We start from the raw sequence: 19,893 nt of genomic DNA, 5'->3' as shown, positions 1-19,893 counted from the left end.
CTCAACCTGGTCCCCGGCGATTCCGGCGGCTGAAGCATCGCCGGAACCGGCAGGGAGTGGTAGATGAAGAGGAGGAGCCACCAGGCCGTGCAGAAGTAGCCAATGGCCCAACAACAGGTGTCGATGCACCTCCATTCCCTGGGACGGCGCCGTTTCGGTGTCCGTTCCTTGGGGTTCTTGCTTTTGCCGGCGCATGATGGAAGGGGGTGTTTGGGCGCAGGGACAGTGTTATCCTCGTCGGGTGTAATCTGGGATCCTTCGGGCGAGACAGAGGGTTCTTTGGAAGGCGAGAAGAAGTGCAGTTTTCGGAATCGGAGAACTGGAGGCATCAACATGTTGTTTGCTCCGAAGATGCAATTACGAGTGAATATTGGCATTGAATGAAGAAATAAGATCGAAAGAACAAATGGGTATGAATCTGAAACTTCTCTCGCTCATATCCTGAAGATTTCCGAGTTTAAACCTCGAGAATCGCGACGGAAGCACTAAAGGGGGCAGAATATTGCGAAATTTATGACGGAGAATATAGAGTTTGTGCATTTATGGAAGAAGGGCATCGAAAATCACGGGAAAAGCTGAAAGCCCTCGAAACTAAAACCCTGAAAAAAAGAATCGATGGCCGATTAGTGGGAAGCCATGAATGGTGGTAGGCCGACATATAAGAAGAAGAAGAACAAGGAGAAGAAGGAGAAGAAAGAGTGGAGAAAGATGTGACAGATGATGAAGAAGGGACAAGAACAAGATAGTATGGGTTTGCCTGATTCTCTGATCTTCTTCGTTCAAATTGTTCTCAGCAAAAAAAAAAAAAAAAAAATGTTCTCTGTGTGTATGTATGTGTGTAAGTAATGAAGATAGTTCTACGAGTAGAAAGATAACTAAGAAGTGTTTGGTTGTGTACTTTAGGACACTCGTGTTCCATTTTACATGCACCGCCACGTTTTAGTTTTTACACGTATTAGGTATAATTTACGTAGAATATACATTTCTAATAAATCCCACAAGAAAAATCGTATTTTACCATAGTTGGCAACACCAATATAATAATAACTCTGGCTTCTTCGGTTGCAAATCCCATATTCAATAATTATCTTCTATTCTAGAATCCCACAAGAAATTTGGTGGAATTATCACTCCGTAATATCCTATAGCGAAAATTATAAAAAGATAACTAAATTTCTCGATTTTTATAAAATAAAACCTAAACTTTGTTTTTTATCTAATAAAATTTTAATTTTATTTTTAAATAAAAATTAAATCTAAATTTGATAATTATTATAATTTTTAATTTAAAATATTAATATAATATACTGATATCTTAGATGATAAATTAATATTTTAATTATATTTAATATGTTAGTTTATATTTATTTGTAACATAAAAATCAAATCGAAATTTTATTTGATAAGAAAAAAAATTTTGAATTTTATTTTGTAAAAATTAATAAGATACGTTTTAGAATTTTTCCTACCGTATACTATGGGTACACGTCATTAGAAATGTAAAACGTCGTGGGCAAATGCAGATTTCAATCATTTTTCTAATTTAAATAATATGTAAAAAAATTACATATTCGATATGTTTTTTCGTTGTCTTATTCATACGTTCTTTTTTATTGTCAAACGATACCTTTAAAAAAAAAGAAAAATTGAAGTCAGTTTTATTTTTATGGATGCATGAGGTTTGCAAAATGCTCATTGACGTGTTAGAAGTCTCGCGACCGCCCAATGCTTACGTGCTCAATGCTAGAGACTTCTTTGTGCCTCGTGGTTTACGACCATAAATTATTATTTTGTTTCCACTATGGTAATATTATATTCTTTATACATATACATACGTAAGAATGGATATAATATCCGAAAAAACTGAACTGATCCGTTATCCGATCCGTATCCGAATCGAAAATTCGAATATTCGGAGTTTACGGATCGGATACGGATATTTATTTTGAAATATTTGTCGGATACGGATACGGATATCTCAAAAATCACGGATATCCGATCTGTGCCCACCCCTATACATACGTACCATATATACGTAGATGTGCATGTATGGTATGTATGATCATACAAAAGAAAAAAATTAATACGACAAATAAATATCTAAATTTTAATTTAATCTAATTAATATATTAAATATTAAAATATTTTAAATTAATAGTTTAAATGTTTGACATATTTTAAGTATATAACATCATTTATAAAATTAATAACTCATGAAATCAATGATAATTTATAAATTTTCCTAACGATGATATATAAATTAGATGTTAATTTTTAATATAAAAACTAAATTAATGAAATCGATAATAATATTCAATTTTGACTGTAACTGTCACGGTACAGACCAAGAGATTGTCAAAAGTATTGTGTATTCAATGAAGAAGACGTTTGTCTATATGTACAAGACAACCTCTAAAACCTAGTCAGAATTGGAAAGCGAATATGTAACATGAGTTTTTCCTTATTAACATGATACATGATATATCCTATTAGTAACGATAATATATACTTTTTTTTATAATTGGTGATGTCCGATGAGATTTGAACTGTGAACGTGAAAAAAAAAAACACTTTGTATTTTTCACCACTACACCACCATTTATGGACGATAATATATAAATTAGATATTAATTTTTAATATAAAAACGAATCAATATTGTAAATAATTTTTGATTTTATGAGTTAGAGTGTTTATTTGAAATATTTTAACATTTAAAATATTTTAATATTTAAATATTAATTATATAAAATTAAATTTTAGATATTTATTTGATACAATTTATAAAATTTAGATATTTATATAAAATTTTGTCTATAAAAAAACATACGACTATATATTGGCAACTTCTTTTTTTAAGCTCCACAACGTGTACAATTAGCATCTAAAATGAAAGAGATATGCATAATACATAACTCTTTTTAACGATTGATGAAATCTCTATTTGCGTCCACGAGGAACTCTCTATAATTGATATAAGATGTTTTATGATGAACAAATGAATATCATATGGAAAGCAGGCTAATGTATTCAAATATGAGATTATTAATTAGTGTTTCGATTATAGTGAGAAACAAATGACATATTAAATACTAAAAAAATGTCGGTTAAATTATACAATATCAAATCCAATTTAATAAAAAAAATTATTATTTCAAATTGAATTCGAAATGAAGTATAATAATGAAAATGTTTTTCCTAAATAAATAATTTTTATTAATTAAAATCGAATATCAAATGTAAATTAAATCGAATATAGTATAGCAGTAGGGATTATAGTTTTAGAATTCGACCGGATTTAAAATGGATACTCTATGGAACACATACAAAAAAAAAACCATCAAATCACATATGAGAGCTATAAAATCTTAGATGATAATTGTGTACTATAATTTTACTAATTATTTTATCTTCAAAAGGATGTTCATCGTCATAATAATGATAATTTTGTTACATATGCTGCTTTCATAAACTTGATGTCTAAAAGAATTCAAATTATGAGATTCCAATTGTGAAATGAGACAAGAGGATTGTTGCGTAGCTTCACCCATTTAGGATAATATAAAAAATAGACGATATATATATATATATATATATATATATATATATATCAATCAATGATTGGGAAACATAGCACACACTACAAAGATTCTGTACACTTCTATTAAAAAAACCCACACCCCTCCCTTTGGTCCAACCCCTCAAAATCATTACCCTATTTATTGGAAATTATGTCATCTCATATGCCACATGGGGTATAACTTATGTGTTCCATTTTATGATGATTATATATATATATATATATATATATATATCACTCTCACGTCAAGGGAGTGTAATTGCATGTTAATATATTAGAAAAAGAGTTTGTAAGATAAATTTTAAATCTTTAAATGTTAAATCTAACCATATTAAAATTTAAATTAAAATTAAAGCTTTGCTGACAGAATATTCCCAATTAGCTAACAAACGGTTGATTCGGAATAAAAAAAAATTCTACATGTTTCATATATATACACTAAATACCGTCAGAAAATATAAAAGATATTACAAACTCTCCTTATTTCGCAATAAATATACATATTTTCGCATGTGTTAAAAAAATTGAAACAGACCAACCAATCACATACCTGACTGTTATTAATAATCTGATTTTGTCTCGGTTACAATTTCGAAAAGAAAAATCTATAAGTACATCCAAATATTTCCATTTCATGTTTTATCTTTCTCCTTTTTTTTTACTTTTCAAACTTAATTGAACCAAGCATATGGATCTTGCAACCGTACCGACAAACCGGCTCGACCGGTACTTTAAAATTACGAATTAGATCCGGTTAAGCAAAAGTGATAAAAAAAAATAATGAAATTATCCAATGGCAAGAATTGGACCGTTTGGGCACAGTATTTAAGGGAATCGCATAAACACGTGAAGGAAGACAACCGTTCGTGGATTAGACATGTCTACAGCGACACGACAGCGTCTACACTTTGAAATAAAAAAAAAAGACATTTACTTTTTTTTATACGTATAAATTTTTTTTATTGCTTTTAATTAGATGAATTTTGATTATTTTTTTATTCTCGTGTAAATTGGTCGAAACATCCACTTAAAGACAGTGAAAGGTTTTCATCAATAATTTTTCATATTATAATAAATATTTATTATTTAAATTTCTTCGATATGATTTAATGGTTAAAATCGAGAATTTATTCCCGTTCTTTTTTCCCCTGATTTTCCGATGTATTTGAATGAATAAATGCTAATTGATTCACAAACAGAAAAAAGCTGTCTCTTTTGTTTCATTTCAACTACAAAAAGTTCCTTTTTGTTTAAAGCTTTGAAGAACTCTATCAGAACTGTAAGAGAGGTTAGGTATATGAAGCCGATTTCGGATTACGATTAGAATATAGAAAATTATAACATTCGATTTTTATATCATTTTGATTCATTTTAATTTGATTCGTATTTAGTTTTTATTGATCAAAACTCATTTATTTATTTTTAAAATTTTTTGACTATTTTTTTATTTCATTCGGTTTCAATTTTTAGATTTAGAGAGATTATAATCCATCGATTTTTGTGTTGGATTCGCTTCGATTAAAATTATATTTTATTCTAATATTAAAATAGAAAAATAAATATAAATGTTATTCAAAATAAATATAGATTTTAGATATAATTAGAAATAATAATGAATATAATATTGTATCAAATATTGTATATATTATTTATTTGGGCAAAACTCCTAAAAAACCTCCGACTTGCAAAAATATATACAAATAAATCTTCAACTTAAAAAACTGTCATTCAATCTCCGAACTTGTAACTTGTCACTGAATAAAACTCCGAATTTGCAAATTATTGCTCTAATAAACCTTTGACTTGTTAGACCACAATTTCAGGCGATCGAAAATATATGAATTGTTTTAGAAAAAAATATACTAAAAAGGATATTTGAAAATATACATTTAATTTAGAAATATTCTTTTTAATATAATTTTTTCTAAAACCATTCATAATGAAATTAGAAATTAAAATATATTTATATTTTATTCACAAAAATCCTAAAAATTTCTGAAATTATATTTTGGAGTAATATTAATTCCCAAACTTGTAAAATTGAATACGTTAAATCCTGAACTTGTTAAAACGATTCCATAATCGTCCATATCACTATTTGGTCAAAAAAAAGAGTTGACCGATCCGACGTAGCACGTGACGTGGCGAGTCAACTCAGAAACTTACCGCCATGTCACGCACCACGTCAGATCGGTCAACTCGTTTTTTTGACCAAATAGTGTTATGGATGATTATGAAACCGTTTAACAAATTTAGGATTTAATATGTTTAATTTTACAAGTTTGAGAATTAATAGATACCTCTACAACTTTAGAAATTAATATTACTCCAAATTACAAATTTAATCTAAATTACAAGTTTAGGAATTTTTAGGGTTTTTTTCCTGTCTTTATTTGAAACCAATAGTTTTTTTTATAATTTTGATCTGGGCCCTTATTTAAAGCCCAAATTAACATGGGCACCTAAAGGAAACGACGTCGTTTACATTACGCCATGACCATCTTTCTTCTTTTGCCACGTGGCATCATGAAACGGTGGGGTAGTGTTAACTAAGACATTTGTGGTTGGAAACTATGTGAACTAGACATTTATTATTTTGTTGGATTTACTTCTTATATAGAAGCAATATTTTATTTGTAAAAGGAAATATCCAATATCTATTAAAAAATAAGGGTAAATGGAAAAAAAAAGTCATCTAATTATATTATTTTTAAGATAAAAAATAATTTTAGAATATAAATCGAAATAAAATAAAAGTAGAGAATTTTTTGATTAGTTATCCAAAAAAATAATTACGATTATATACACTCACTTTGCACGTGACGCTATTACTCAATCCACGTGCATTAGAATGTAGAAGGCGCCTCGTGTCGCGGTGTCGGTGCCATTTTGTCGCTACATATGAGAAAACTAATAAACATAAAATAAAACCTCTACGTGGCATACTAATACGGAGAGTACAAAACAAACATACGCGCGCGTATGGGAGCCAACGTTCTGCGTATGCATCATCCTGTCCCTTAAAATAACCGATGCCGTTTTCCATTTCCCGACCCAGAATTCCTTCTCACACTCACTGTCCCTCCATCACCGGCGAGACTAGAGAGCTTTGATTATCTGATCAAATCAACGGGGAAACGTTAATCATTGCAAAATGACTTCCGGCGCGGGAAGACTGGATCTGGACGGGAGGCCGATAAAGCCAGTGACAATTTGCATGATCGGAGCCGGAGGATTCATCAGCTCACACCTCAGCGAGAAGCTCATGGCGGAGACGCCTCATACGGTGCTGGCTCTTGATGTGTATAGTGACAAGATCAAGCACCTGATTGAGCCGGATTCTCTCCATTGGGCCGGTCGGATCCAATTCCATCGCCTCAACATCAAGCACGACTCTCGCCTTGAGGGTCTCATCAAGATGGCCGATCTGGTAGGTTCATCTCTCTCCCCTCCCTCTCTCTCTCTTTCCATCTGTATGCATTTGTATCCTCAGATCGTTTTCCTCTGCTTTCGCTCTCGGGAAATTAGGAATGATTCGATTGTTAGCAAATCTGTGCGTAATTATGTGCTTTCTTCAGTAGATTCTTGGTGTCCGTCCTTGATTTGTATGGCATTATGTCTTTGTGCTCTTTTCATCTTTGGGAGAGTGATATTTATGATGTCGGCTCTTCGTTTTGCTAATTTTGTGCGTTTGACTTCATCTATTGGATTTTGTGGTGTAGATTATTAATCTTGCGGCGATATGCACCCCTGCGGATTACAATACTCGTCCGCTCGATACTATTTACAACAATTTCATTGATGCTCTTCCTGTGGTAAGCAATTGTATTTCCAGTGTTTGTGGATTTAGTCCAAGACTCCAAGATTCATTGGTGGTTTAACTGTTGTTGATTGAGATTGAATGCGATATTGTTATTGATTTGTGATTTTGGGTCAATCACAAACTTGTAGGTGAAGTATTGTTCGGAAAACAATAAGCGTCTTATCCACTTCTCCACTTGTGAAGTGTATGAAAAAACTATTGGGAGCTTTCTTCCCACAGATAGTCCTCTCCGACAGGTAAGTTTTCACTGTCAATATTTTGCTGCTTGGATCTTCAGTCATCCTCCTTTCCTTTTAAAACTTGTTGATGATATGAGAGTAGATGGGCTATCTGGGTAAATCAAATGCTCTTGTGAATCCTTTCAGAAAATGCATGAGCTCTATCGGTCCTTCTGAATAGGGGGTGATTGATCTGTCATATCATGAACCTTCTAGGAACAAGGTTGATGCAAACGGTATTCTGTGGATCTATGCATTACTTGTTCTGATTTTGAGGCCTGTTTTTATGCATGCTGGATGAAATGGTTGAAGGTAATAGATTTATGGTTTGCTGAATGTATTTTGTTTCCCTTACGGGTTTCATTGTTTGGAAATTGTTTTCTGTATGTAACATTCACCAAAACTAAAAAGTTACTCCACCAAGAGGTTTTGCGTTTTGGCAAGCCTTGTATGGCTTATTACCATGTACATCTCATGTCGTCCTTTGTGTAAAAGTCTAAGCTGTTGGCTTGTTACAGGATCCTGCTTACTATGTTCTCGAAGAGGGTACTTCCCCATGCATTTCCGGTTCCATTGAGAAGCAGAGGTGGTCATATGCATGTGCGAAGCAACTGATCGAGAGGCTTATGAGAGGCTTATTTACGGTGAGTGAATTCTGAATATTGAAACCTCTTGGCCACTGGTTATGGTTATGGTCTGAAGACTGAATTTTTTTCTTGAATCTTAACAAAAAAATGTCTTTCCTTTTACAGCTGAGGGTGCAGAGAATGGACTCCAGTTCACCATTGTGAGACCATTCAACTGGATTGGACTGAGGATGGATTTCATTCCAGGCATTGACGGGCCAAGCGAAGGCGTCCCTAGGGTTCTTGCCTGTTTCAGTAACGTGAGTCTGACTCTGATATAGATTTTTAAATTCTCCATTTACTTTCCCTTTACACCTGGTCCTGTTTTTTTCCCTGCTTTTAGAATCTTCTGCGTCGTGAAAGCCTTAAGCTTGTGGATGGTGGACAGTCACAGAGAACTTTTATCTACATCAAGGATACCATTGAAGCTGTTTTACTCATGATTGTTCGTTTTCCACTTTACTCCATGTGTTCATTTATTCAAGGAATGATCTTATCCTAATCTCTATTTAAACATTCCATAGGAAAACCCAGACCGAGCAAACGGTCATATTTTCAACGTGGGCAACCCGAACAATGAAGTGACTGTGAGACAACTTGCTGAAATCATGACAGAGGTGTATACCCTATCTGATTATTCATTCGATTTACTCCAAGCTTTCGAAAACTTAGGATTTTAACTCATTTTTGGCAGGTTTATACCAAAGTCAGTGGAGAGCCTCCGATAGAGAGCCCGACAGTTGACATCAGCTCAAAATAATTCTACGGTGAAGGCTATGACGACTGCGACAAAAGAATTCCTGATATGACCATTATTAACTGTTAACTCGGTAAGTTTCGCCTTCCTCTCACAGTCAGGCAGTTAGTTGCCTTGGCACATTGAGTGAAATGTGATATTCCCAGTCTTAACTGCAACATAGATGAAACTAAACCTTCACGAGTTTTCGGTACTTGAGGGTGCGGTTAGGACTGAGTATCCGCGGGCACCCGACCGGTTATGGCTATGAGGGGAGAGGATGAAGTGAGGAAAAAGAGGCGCGAGCGGCGATGACACAGAGACGATCCAAATCCTCCTTTTTTTTTTATCTCTGAATAAATCCAAAATCCCTAATCTAGGCCTCCGATATCTTACCCTAATCTTGTGCCCGCGCCCTCGTCGTCTTGCCTCGTCTCTTATCCCCATCATGGCCTTGATCCGGCTCTTGTTCCCTCTGGTCGGGTACTTGGGTAACACACATAATCTTCGACGAATTCCAAACTTGAACTCGAAGGTCGGGTTCCCGTCCTATTACCGATCAGAGAATACTTTGAAATTTCGGATACCAGACTTACGGGTCGTTGGAGTAGTACTTGAAATTTGAGATCCCAAGGCCGCCTCTACATAAAACAAAATGAATCATATCATAATGATGTTATCATGTTGTGTAACCGATGTAACCAGGATGGAACCCGAAGACATCTCTATGGGACCTGCTCGAGTCGACACTGACCTACCAACACCGTACATACTCCGAAGCCATAAAGAAGGCCTTGTCAAAGCCAGTCGCTTCTCGTTGAGATCCCGAGCAAGGTGGACGTTATCCGTGGCTAATGTCTCGATTCTTTTCGATATGTTATTAGAATATATGATCGGTTATCTGTCGAAGATATGATAGCTCTTATGTTTCCGGCATATGTTTTAGGCATACGGAAGATATGTTATATTGATTTGTTTACCTCAAGTTATTTAATGGGTATGTACTTTACTGTTATAAAATGAAGAACTTACGATTGAATCATATTGGCTTGATGATATAACCAAGAGAAGACAATGAAAATGTATAAAGAATAAGTGAGGACAAAACCAACAGAAGTACATAATGTCACAATTACAAATTGCTGAATTCTTAGTTTATACATACATCATCTTCCAGATAGAGCATATGTGATTAGCATACTAAATTTATGTATTATAATGTAGGACATGGCTAACAATTGAGAATTGCCTTATTATATGTTAGAAAAATATGATATGGAACGGTTAGAGAAATAGAAATAAATATAGTGATTAGATATGAAAATATAGGATAACAAATCTATAATTTGGGATAAGAAAAAACTGAAACTTGGACGAAAAGGGACAAACAACAGTTTAGAGCCAAATATCGTGGAAATGCAAAGGTACGGGCTCATGATAAGCTTTCACTAAAATAGACGAAAACCGAATTAAACGACATTGAATGGGCATTTTTGTAAATTAACAAAAAAAATTAAAGTCGTCTCCCGTCTCTCTCTCCGTCGTCTCCCTCTCCCTCTCCCTCTCTCTCTCTCAACTTCTGTCAATCACTCACCTTTTGAATTCTTCAATTCGGAGGGAGCCATTTCTGTTCGAAATTAGGGATTTCAATCTCCGCTTCTGAGTTTTTTTATGTTATGCGTGAACAGTAGTTTGTTGTCGTCGTCTTCGTGGTTAGATCCGGTTTTGCGAGGTGGAACTACGCGCTTGAGGCGGCGGCGGACGGTGGATCTGAGGAAGCTGTTGCGAGATGACGGGGATAAGAGGTCTCTCCGTCTTTATCAGCGATATCCGAAATTGCCAGAACAAGGAGCAGGAGCGACTCCGCGTCGATAAGGAGCTCGGTAACATCCGTACCTGCTTCAAGAATGAGAAGGCTAGTGTTTTCTTCTTCTTCCCCCTCTAAACATTTCCTTGCCTCTATTATGTTTCATGTTTATATATCTTCGATTGAGTAGTAATTCGGTATCGGAATATCCCTTTTGTTGGGTTCGAGGGATGTGATCACATAGTGTTTCTGGTTTTCAAATTTGATTGGATAGCATGGTCGCAAGTGCCACATTCTACCCCCTTCAGGAAAATTGCGTGTAAGCGTTATTTCACCAAATAGTGGTTTACTAGAATAGCTGCATTTTTGGAGCCGAGCCATTGCTGTGCTCTTTGTAACGTCTACCATTGGCTTCTATCTAGAAGCTCATTGAGGTCTTTCATCTGGACTGGGGATATGAAACAATCGCTAGTCATTCTTCCTGACCTCCTGTAGATGATATCTTAATACCAAAAGAAAACTAGAAGGGAAAAAAAGGACCCCGCATCTATGTGTTGCCAATACATTCCGTGATGGCATGGGGTGTTCTAGGGTCCATATTGTAAGTAGCAGAGTGTAGCTGCCAAGCCTGATTATGCCTTGTCTACTTCAAAATTCATGTCAAACAGTCAAAGTTCCTCCAGCATTCCTTGATCAGCTTGATCAAGTGGATTTACATTTGACAGGTGTTGACGCCATATAAAAAGAAGAAATACGTCTGGAAAATGCTTTATATATATGTGCTGGGCTACGACGTAGATTTTGGACACATGGAACCAGTTTCTCTTATATCTGCACCAAAGTACCCAGAAAAGCAGGTACGTGGAGCTCATTTCACTTGTTTAAATGATGAAATTGTACTTTCTAAAGGTAGGAAGGGGAATTGGTCGGTGGTATTTGTTTGGCTATGAATTGATGATCTAGTCTGGCTGTAATAAGGCAGAAATTTCAGTGAAGAAGATCATGGTAGTAAGTTTTTAAAAAAATCATATAGATACTATTTGAAGTGCTAGATATGCTTGCAATTTTATTCCATTTACAAGAATCTCATTTTTTAATGGTGACATTTCCAGTTCTTTAGTGCTAACTGAGAAGTGACCAACAATATCAAGCGTTTATGAATAATTTTAGTACTCTCTGTATGTGTTCAATTCCCAAGTTTTTGAATTGGTAAATTTTACCTTTTCATGCTCTTGAAGTGACTTGCATCTATTCTTTTTTATATCCATGATTGCAGGTTGGTTACATTGTCACATCATGCTTGCTCAACGAGAACCATGATTTCCTGAGGCTGGCAATAAATATGGTGCGGAATGATATTATTGGTCGTAATGAGACTTTCCAATGTCTGGCTCTGACTTTGGTACGTGCTCTTGCATCCACAATGTGCTGAGATCTTTACAGCATAGTAATGTCGTCCGGCTAATGAGATGTGGTTGTCTGATTCAATATAGTATTATAGTATCTTTGAAGAGATTGTATCTTTTATGCTTGCTGTTCTGTGATTTGAAGCCTTTTTACCTTATCTAATTATACTTTTTGTTTGTTTGCTCTTTTTACTTGTGCGTGGGCTTTCTTCTATAGGTTGGGAATATTGGTGGAAGAGAGTTTGCTGAATCATTGGCACCTGATGTTCAAAAGCTAATTGTAAGTTACTCCGCAAAAGCTACAAAGTAAGAATTTTTACCGTAGTAGTACTGAACAGATCGATGTTAAGGGATTTGTTGGCTTTAGATTTCTAGTAGTTGCAGACCTCTTGTAAGGAAAAAAGCTGTACTGTGCTTGCTGCGCTTGTTCAGGAAAAATCAGGATGTTGTCAATGTCGATGGCTGGTATGTATCAGGATTCTGACTTCTTAGTTTCTCTGGTTGTTGTATTTTACTTGTATATCTTTCCTTTTAGCTCATTGTTTATGTATACAGGGCTGATCGGATGGCACAACTTTTGGATGAACGTGATCTTGGTGTCTTGACATCTGCTATGAGTCTTCTTGTAGCTTTGGTTTCAAATAACCACGAGGCATATAGGAGTTGTCTTTCTAAATGTGTGAAAATATTGGAACGCCTAGCTAGGAACCAGGATGTCCCTCAAGAGTACACATACTATGGTATCCCATCTCCTTGGCTCCAGGTTTGTCTTAGCTCACTTTGTAGACTTTTTTTTATAGCCCATACATTTCATTGATGACATTCATTTTTCCTTCACTGCAAACTCAATTTTTGGTATGGAATTTGCTGCCGACAATAGCTATGGTAATTTAATACTACGAGCGGTGTGTTAAATTTGAAGGTTACTTTGAATGCTTATCTATCTTATGTTAACACAGGTCAAAACAATGAGGGCTCTTCAGTATTTTCCGACCATTGAAGATCCCAGTACCAGAAGATCCATCTTCGAGGTTCAATTCCTTCCAGAAGACTCTCATTTTTTCGTTTGAAATCTTTCACTCATGAGATGAGATTTCATCTGGCAATTTCCAGGTCCTACAACGGATATTGATGGGGACAGATGTTGTGAAGAATGTGAATAAGAACAATGCATCTCATGCTGTGCTGTTCGAAGCTCTTTCTCTGGTAAGTCTGTAAACAGCTGGTTGGCAACACTATACACCCATAAACTGTCAATGCACCTATTTGCTCTCCCCCTCAATTTCCCATGGCTGCCAAAACAGAAAGTACTTAAAAAGCTAAATAATTGTCATACATTGGACGTTTTCCTTTTTTTTTTTTTACCTTTTTTTACAAGTTCTACTGTTTGGATCCCTAGCATTTTTCATGTGTTTTTTTTTCTTTCAGCCTTTCTTTCTTCTTTTTCTTTTTTCTTGTCATGAAATGAATGAAAATACTTTTGATTTAGCTAGTAATATTCACCCCAAATACAGGTCATGCATCTTGATGCTGAGAAGGAGATGATGTCACAGTGTGTTGCCCTTCTTGGCAAATTTATTTCTGTACGTGAGCCCAACATCAGATATCTAGGCTTGGTGAGTTCTTGTCTGCTTCCTTCCTTCTTGGATAGCCTAGGTAGAACAATTATTTCTGTAGTACTTGGTGGTGTTTCATGTGGTTTGCATGTAGGTCATTCGATTATTAGTTGTTTATAATAAAGCATTGCCTATGTACACTGCAGGAGAATATGACGCGAATGCTGATGGTCACGGATGTTCAAGATATCATAAAAAAGCATCAGGCTCAGATAGTCACCTCATTAAAGGATCCTGACATCAGGTTGGTTGATATTTGAAACATTTTCAATATCAGCTGATATGACGGTTGAACCCAAGCTGCCATCTCTTAATTTTCTGATTTGGAATTGGAACTGATATGTAACTGATGTAACTGATTTAATTTCGAAATATGGTATAGTCATGGTCAATCAGTACAGAGTAATCGATTCTTCTTTCTATATGATGTTATGGTGAATTTATCAAGGAAATGTTTCCTTCAGAATTTAGATTAAATTCATGTTGATTGTAAAGTTTTCAAATTGTAATGGAAATCTGTCTCTCTATATTCTCTGTTAAAGAAAACTATTTTCCTTGACTTATTTCCCCCTGAGAAACAGTTATGATACTCTAGTTACTGTTTTTAATACATTTTCTGATGATATTTATTTATCACAATGGATGACAGGAGTGGATGAGTAACAAAGTTTTTATTTGATTAAACTTTTATTTCCACAATTTACCATGTTAAAGAGTCTTGTAAAGATAGACAATCTTCACTAAGCTGCCCTGTCACTTTGAGGTTAAAACATTGATAGAAAGCCAATTTGTTGAATATATCTTTTATATTTGTTTGATTTATATATTTTTGTATTTGTTCCTTGTCTTTTCTGCAGTCAGTATCAAATTTGCTGATAAATGACAATTTTCCTGCAGTATTCGTAGGCGTGCTCTTGATTTACTTTACGGAATGTGTGATGTGTCAAATGCAAAAGATATAGTTGAAGAGTTGTTGCAGGTAAGTCTTCTTGACTTTGAATCATATTGATATTTCTTGCTTGATAGTTTATTTTATACGGCTGATTTTTAAAATAAGTAAAAGGATTTGGTTGTGAAGTTGTGTAAGCTTTACCTGCATCTGAAAACTACAATGCAGTATCTTAGCACATCAGAGTTCGCGATGCGGGAGGAATTGTCACTTAAAGCTGCTATTCTTGCAGAGAAGTTTGCTCCTGATTTGTCATGGTAAGCGTAGCTTTTACTATAATAGAAATATGTAAACCATATTTTGAGATACACACAATAAAAATAATATGAATTAGCCAGTGGGTGTGGCCTTTTCGAATCTGCCGACACACAGGCAATTGGTCAATGTTTTTCGTTACACAGAATTTTTACTTTTGATATTCCTCAGGTATGTAGATGTGATCCTTCAGCTGATCGATAAGGCAGGCGATTTTGTTAGTGATGACATTTGGTTCCGTGTGGTACAATTTGTAACGAATAATGAAGATCTGCAGGTATTGAAGTTGTTATAGGAAATGTACTCTCTCCTGTTCATGCTATTATGAAGTATTTAAAAGTATCCTTTGTTGGTCAGCCTTACGCAGCAGCAAAAGCAAGAGAATATTTAGATAAACCTGCAATACATGAGACTATGGTGAAGGTTAGTTCATCTTTTCTTCCCAATATCAGTCCCATATGATGCACAATGCTTGTAACCTATGTCTTAACCTTAACATGGTGAATGAAAAAATTTTCTTGCATCTGTTTACTGGTTTCTCTAATGTCAGCCAAATTGAGAGATCTAGTTACATAATTGCTTCAATCTCTTCCATTTTTTTTATGTAGACATTTTGCCAAGTTCAAAATTAACATTGAGTTATATGGCTCGACCTATTTCAGGTCAGTGCTTATATCCTGGGGGAGTATGGTCACCTTCTAGCTAGACGGCCTGGATGTAATCCAAGAGATATGTTTAGCATCATACAGGAGAAGCTTCCCACAGTATCGTAAGAGAAACAACCTATGTATTTCTGTTCCACTCTGAATATCTCTTATTTTGATATACCTTAGGTACCCTTTTGTGTTTACAGGATTTCCACCATTCCTATTCTTCTTTCGACATATGCGAAGATTCTTATGCACTGTCGACCCCCTGATCTTGAACTACAAAATCAGATTTGGACTGTGTTCAAGAAGTGAGACACACTTGCGCTCTTATCATCCCTCCCAATAATTTTAGTTATGTTAACTTATGCTCTTTCTTCAAAGCCGATCCAATTTCTTAGAAGGGATTTCTGTTGGCAGATATGAGAGTTGTATTGACGTGGAGATACAACAGAGAGCAGTTGAGTATTTTGAATTGAGTAAAAAAGGTGCCGCCTTAGCAGATGTGTTGGCAGAGATGCCAAAGTTCCCGGAGCGTCAGGTTTGTTAACTTTATGTCATGATTTGCCCAAGCAGCTTTATGAGAGGCTTTCATCTGTCTGATACATTTGTTGGAATGTTTGGATTGCGAAGAATTTGGCACTCAACTTGTTTCATTTGTTCTGTATCACACTTCCATTTACAGTCTTCGCTAATAAAAAAAGCAGAAGATGCTGAAGATACTGCAGACCAGAGTGCCATCAAGCTTAGAGCGCAACAACAACCATCAAATGCTTTGGTTTTGGCTGACCCCCAGCCTGTAAATGGGAGACCACCGCCTGTAAAGGTTCCAAGCATGAGTGGCAGCTTGGTAAGCACTTCCCTTTTTGGACCGCAGTAAAAGAGAATTTTTCTTTGTTTACCTTGATATATGACACAATTTAATGAATATTTCTCATTATAATTATGTTTATGTTCATATATCTAGCAGGATAATGAGTTAGCAGCTCAACCTCACTCTCATCCAAATGGAACTTTGAGTAAACTAGAACCACAAGCTCCATCAGCTGACCTGCTTAACGATCTACTTGGCCCTCTGGCCATAGAGGCTCCTCCGGGAGGTATGCCAACTGACGACGACCATGATACCATAGGAGCAGAAGGAATTCTGGATACAGCCATTGTACCTGTTGGTGAACAAACACACACTGTGGAGGTTGTTGTTTTCTCTTTCTTCGGCTATCTTAGCATTGTAGTTTTCGCATGGAAAAACTGAGTCATTAAAAAATTTAGTTAATTGTTTCCAATATATCGGTTGAAGGACCGACTTGGCTCGGCGGTAAAACCATTTACCGTGGGGTCTGAAGTCACGGGTTCGAATCCATCTCTCTACATTAAAATATAGAAGTAAGGTGGCCTAGTATATTCCCTTCCACAGCACCCCACTAGATGGAGATACGAACTGTAACCGATTTCCTGATCAGGTCCTTTTTATGTTCCACCTTTTTCTTATTTATAATCCTGCCCAGTGGTATATACCTGTTACCGCAGCTTAGTTCAGCACAAAACCTGAGATGTTTTCTTCTGGTATTCTGTGTTCAGGGGAGTTCTGGATGTTTCCTTTTTGTTGTTCCTGAGGCTCTTATTTTTGTTCTTTTTTTGTTTTTATTCTTCCAAACAGCCAATTGGAAATATTGCCGAGAGGTTTCATGCTTTATGCTTGAAAGATAGTGGTGTCTTGTACGAAGATCCTTATATTCAGGTTTGATTTCTCCTCATCTTACTCTTTACTTTTTTTTATCTGTGTCACAGGTGATACACAGGCAGGCATCTTTTTTTTGTTTCTTGAACCAGTGACGCATACAAGCCATTGGATAATAATTGCGGTCATTGAACATTCTTATGTACCTTTGGTTTTAATGTTTGTTGGTATTTCCACAGATTGGTGTTAAAGCTGAATGGCGAGGACATCATGGGCGACTTGTTCTCTTCTTGGGAAACAAGAGTACTTCTCCTCTTACATCAGTCCATGCCCTAATACTGCCCCCTGTTCATTTAAAAATGGAACTGTCACTTGTACCTGAGACCATTCCTCCTCGAGCACAGGTACGCTAGTGCCAATTTTTTAACTCATTATTACTCATGTGATACTTTGGAGGATAATTTTCCTCCTTTTTCTGTCAATTTATTCCTTTATTTAGTGTTCCATCTTTTGACGTTCATAGGTACAATGTCCAGTCGAAGTGATGAATATCCGCCCTAGTAGGGATGTTGCAGTTTTGGATTTCTCCTACAAATTTGGTACAAACATGGTACTTGCTATAACCTCCTGTCAGATATAGCTTGTTGAATTGTTTTAGCGAAAGATTTCTTCAGCATTATTAACTTAGCTTGTCTCAGTGAATAACAACTTTAGTAGCTATAACTTAGCTCGTCTCTAGTGAATGGCATCTTCAGCATCTATAGCTTTAACTGTCTTGCTGGTCCCTTTATAGGTCAGTGTCAAACTACGGCTTCCTGCAGTCTTGACTAAGTTTCTTCAACCTATACAACTTACAGCCGAAGAGTTTTTCCCTCAATGGAGATCACTTTCAGGACCACCATTGAAGCTTCAGGAAGTTGTATGTATATCCATGACATCCCCTATGCTGTAGCAAATGAAAGGATAGAATTGCAGCAGGGAAGAGCCAATTTTCTCTCAGACAGCTTTTCTTTCAAAGAAAAAAAATAGTCAAACATTTTTTTAATGGGTCACTCAAGTGTGATCTAGGGTGTTTGAATTATTTAGAAGTACCGAACTTCAATATCATTCTTTATAGTGCATTCTATTTTTCTTATTGATGTCACTAGTAATGGAATGAATCTGCAAAATCTTGCAGATTAGAGGTGTTAGACAATTTCCTCTTCCAGAAATGGCGAATATGTTCAACAATTTCCGAGTGACAATATGCCCAGGGCTTGTAAGTATAATACATGAGTTTACTCCCTCATTCTTTTTACTTGCATACATATGTGTGCTCATCTTCTGTGGTTTTCCCGTTGTAGGATCCAAACCCTAATAATCTTGTGGCAAGCACAACCTTCTATTCCGAAAGCACAAGAGCGATGCTTTGTTTGGTGAGAACTTTATACCCATTTCGAGATCTAAAGCTAGTTTTCTCATTAACGATTCCGGTACTGGCTGGTGTTGTGATCATCAATTATTTGGAAAATGTGATGGACACTACGAAAGAGATTAAACCAGTTTCCGAAATCATTGTCTGATGAGTGATAAAAAGTAGCAAAACCAAGTTTTGTTACACCTAGAGTGCATCGCAACCTTGCATCAGTAGGAACCCATGTGTAACTGATGCAGGAAGATAGTGCAATATTAAGATTCAGTAGCGTGACATGTTCCTTGTTTTTATGATTTCCAGGTAAGAGTCGAAACAGACCCAGCAGACAGAACCCAACTGCGGATAACAGTTGCATCGGAAGATCCTACGCTTACATTTGAGTAAGATCTCTCCATCCGACCCTAGCAAGGCAAACGTTTCTCATCTCTAGCACAACCTCTTGCATTTTTTTGGTTGACCTCTGTATCTACAGGTTGAAAGAATACATCAAGGAACAACTAATCGTCGTCCCATCGGGTCGAGCCCCCACTCCAGCACTGCCAGCTCCAGTACCAGGACCAGTAGCTCAACCACTTAGTCCAGCGGTCGCAGAAAATGATCCCGGAGCTCTACTGACTGGCTTGCTTTGATTCTCAAACCGGGTAAGAAAACTTCACAATCTTCCAATGGGCTAAACTCATATTCTAGAAGGTGAAAATGCGATCTCACATGAGGGCTTTCCACGAGAATATGTCCCAAAAAAAAAGAAAAGAATGGGAGAGAGAGGTGGGGAGAATACACGTTTGGAGGGTCATAGGGAGCTAATTTTGATCTGATTCGTTGTGCATTTGCTTATGAGAAAAATTTTCTTGGGCGAGTCGGTCGGAAAATTTATTGCATTCTTTCTGCACATTTGTATTCTAAGGTTTTTGGGGGATTGAGGGAGTTGAGAGTGTCTTTTTTCTTCTTTGTTCATCATTTCCTTGTTATTGCACTATATGTATATATAGAGAGAGAGAGAGAGAGAATGTTGGGGTGTTATTTTTCTCCAAGTAGAGAAATCCGTTTGTAAACTTGGAAGTATTATGAATATATGTATCTATGTCCATGTTGGCCTCTTCTATATTATAAATATGAAACTATGTCCAAGCGGGAAAC

The 19,893-nt window shown here is 35.9% G+C and overlaps 2 protein-coding genes and 1 pseudogene across 4 annotated transcripts in view; 2 read left to right on the top strand and 1 right to left on the bottom strand.

Annotated features, from left to right (window-relative positions):
- Nucleotides 1-828, bottom strand: part of LOC104814810 (putative phospholipid:diacylglycerol acyltransferase 2) — a 4,448-nt gene extending 3,620 nt beyond the window's left edge. Inside the window, exon 1 of the mRNA XM_010543002.2 lies at nucleotides 7-828. Coding sequence (XP_010541304.1) covers nucleotides 7-377 — 371 coding nt within the window. The 5' untranslated portion in view covers nucleotides 378-828. The remainder of the gene's footprint in view (nucleotides 1-6) is intronic.
- A 5,807-nt stretch (nucleotides 829-6,635) lies between these two features.
- On the top strand, nucleotides 6,636-10,020 carry LOC104814808 (annotated as a pseudogene).
- Nucleotides 10,021-10,507: 487 nt separating this feature from the next.
- LOC104814807 (AP-2 complex subunit alpha-2-like) lies at nucleotides 10,508-19,843 on the top strand. 3 transcript variants are annotated; one of them, XM_010542998.1, is made up of 27 exons: nucleotides 10,510-10,896; nucleotides 11,514-11,645; nucleotides 12,065-12,190; nucleotides 12,412-12,474; nucleotides 12,562-12,659; nucleotides 12,750-12,957; nucleotides 13,154-13,225; nucleotides 13,308-13,400; nucleotides 13,709-13,810; nucleotides 13,957-14,054; nucleotides 14,708-14,789; nucleotides 14,928-15,016; nucleotides 15,186-15,291; nucleotides 15,372-15,437; nucleotides 15,677-15,783; nucleotides 15,868-15,972; nucleotides 16,082-16,202; nucleotides 16,347-16,511; nucleotides 16,629-16,856; nucleotides 17,322-17,402; nucleotides 17,582-17,746; nucleotides 17,866-17,952; nucleotides 18,136-18,261; nucleotides 18,520-18,600; nucleotides 18,686-18,757; nucleotides 19,057-19,136; nucleotides 19,229-19,843. In XM_010542998.1, exons 1-27 carry the CDS (start codon nucleotides 10,771-10,773, stop codon nucleotides 19,383-19,385), a joined length of 3,036 nt encoding a protein of 1,011 aa, XP_010541300.1. In that variant the 5' UTR covers nucleotides 10,510-10,770; the 3' UTR covers nucleotides 19,386-19,843. The 3 variants fall into 3 exon arrangements, with proteins under 3 accessions (XP_010541302.1, XP_010541300.1, XP_010541301.1); XM_010542999.1 differs by having other exon boundaries at nucleotides 10,511-10,896; nucleotides 16,632-16,856; XM_010543000.1 differs by lacking the exons at nucleotides 18,686-18,757; nucleotides 19,057-19,136; nucleotides 19,229-19,843 and having other exon boundaries at nucleotides 10,508-10,896; nucleotides 18,200-18,261.
- The last annotated feature ends 50 nt before the right edge of the window (nucleotides 19,844-19,893 follow it).

The sequence above is a fragment of the Tarenaya hassleriana genome, unplaced genomic scaffold, assembly GCF_000463585.1.
Source record: "Tarenaya hassleriana unplaced genomic scaffold, ASM46358v1 Cleome22, whole genome shotgun sequence".
NCBI lineage: Eukaryota > Viridiplantae > Streptophyta > Magnoliopsida > Brassicales > Cleomaceae > Tarenaya > Tarenaya hassleriana.
This window is presented reverse-complemented; position numbering and strand designations above follow the sequence as displayed.

Excerpts from the sequence above, each read along its gene's own strand:
- LOC104814807 (XM_010542998.1), top strand. The coding sequence starts at position 10,771 with ATGACGGGGATAAGAGGTCTCTCCGTCTTTATCAGCGATATCCGAAAT. Across the intron at positions 12,958-13,153 it reads TCCCATCTCCTTGGCTCCAG|GTCAAAACAATGAGGGCTCT; the intron begins GTTTGTCTTAGC and ends ATGTTAACACAG. Across the intron at positions 15,292-15,371 it reads CGAATAATGAAGATCTGCAG|CCTTACGCAGCAGCAAAAGC; the intron begins GTATTGAAGTTG and ends TTTGTTGGTCAG.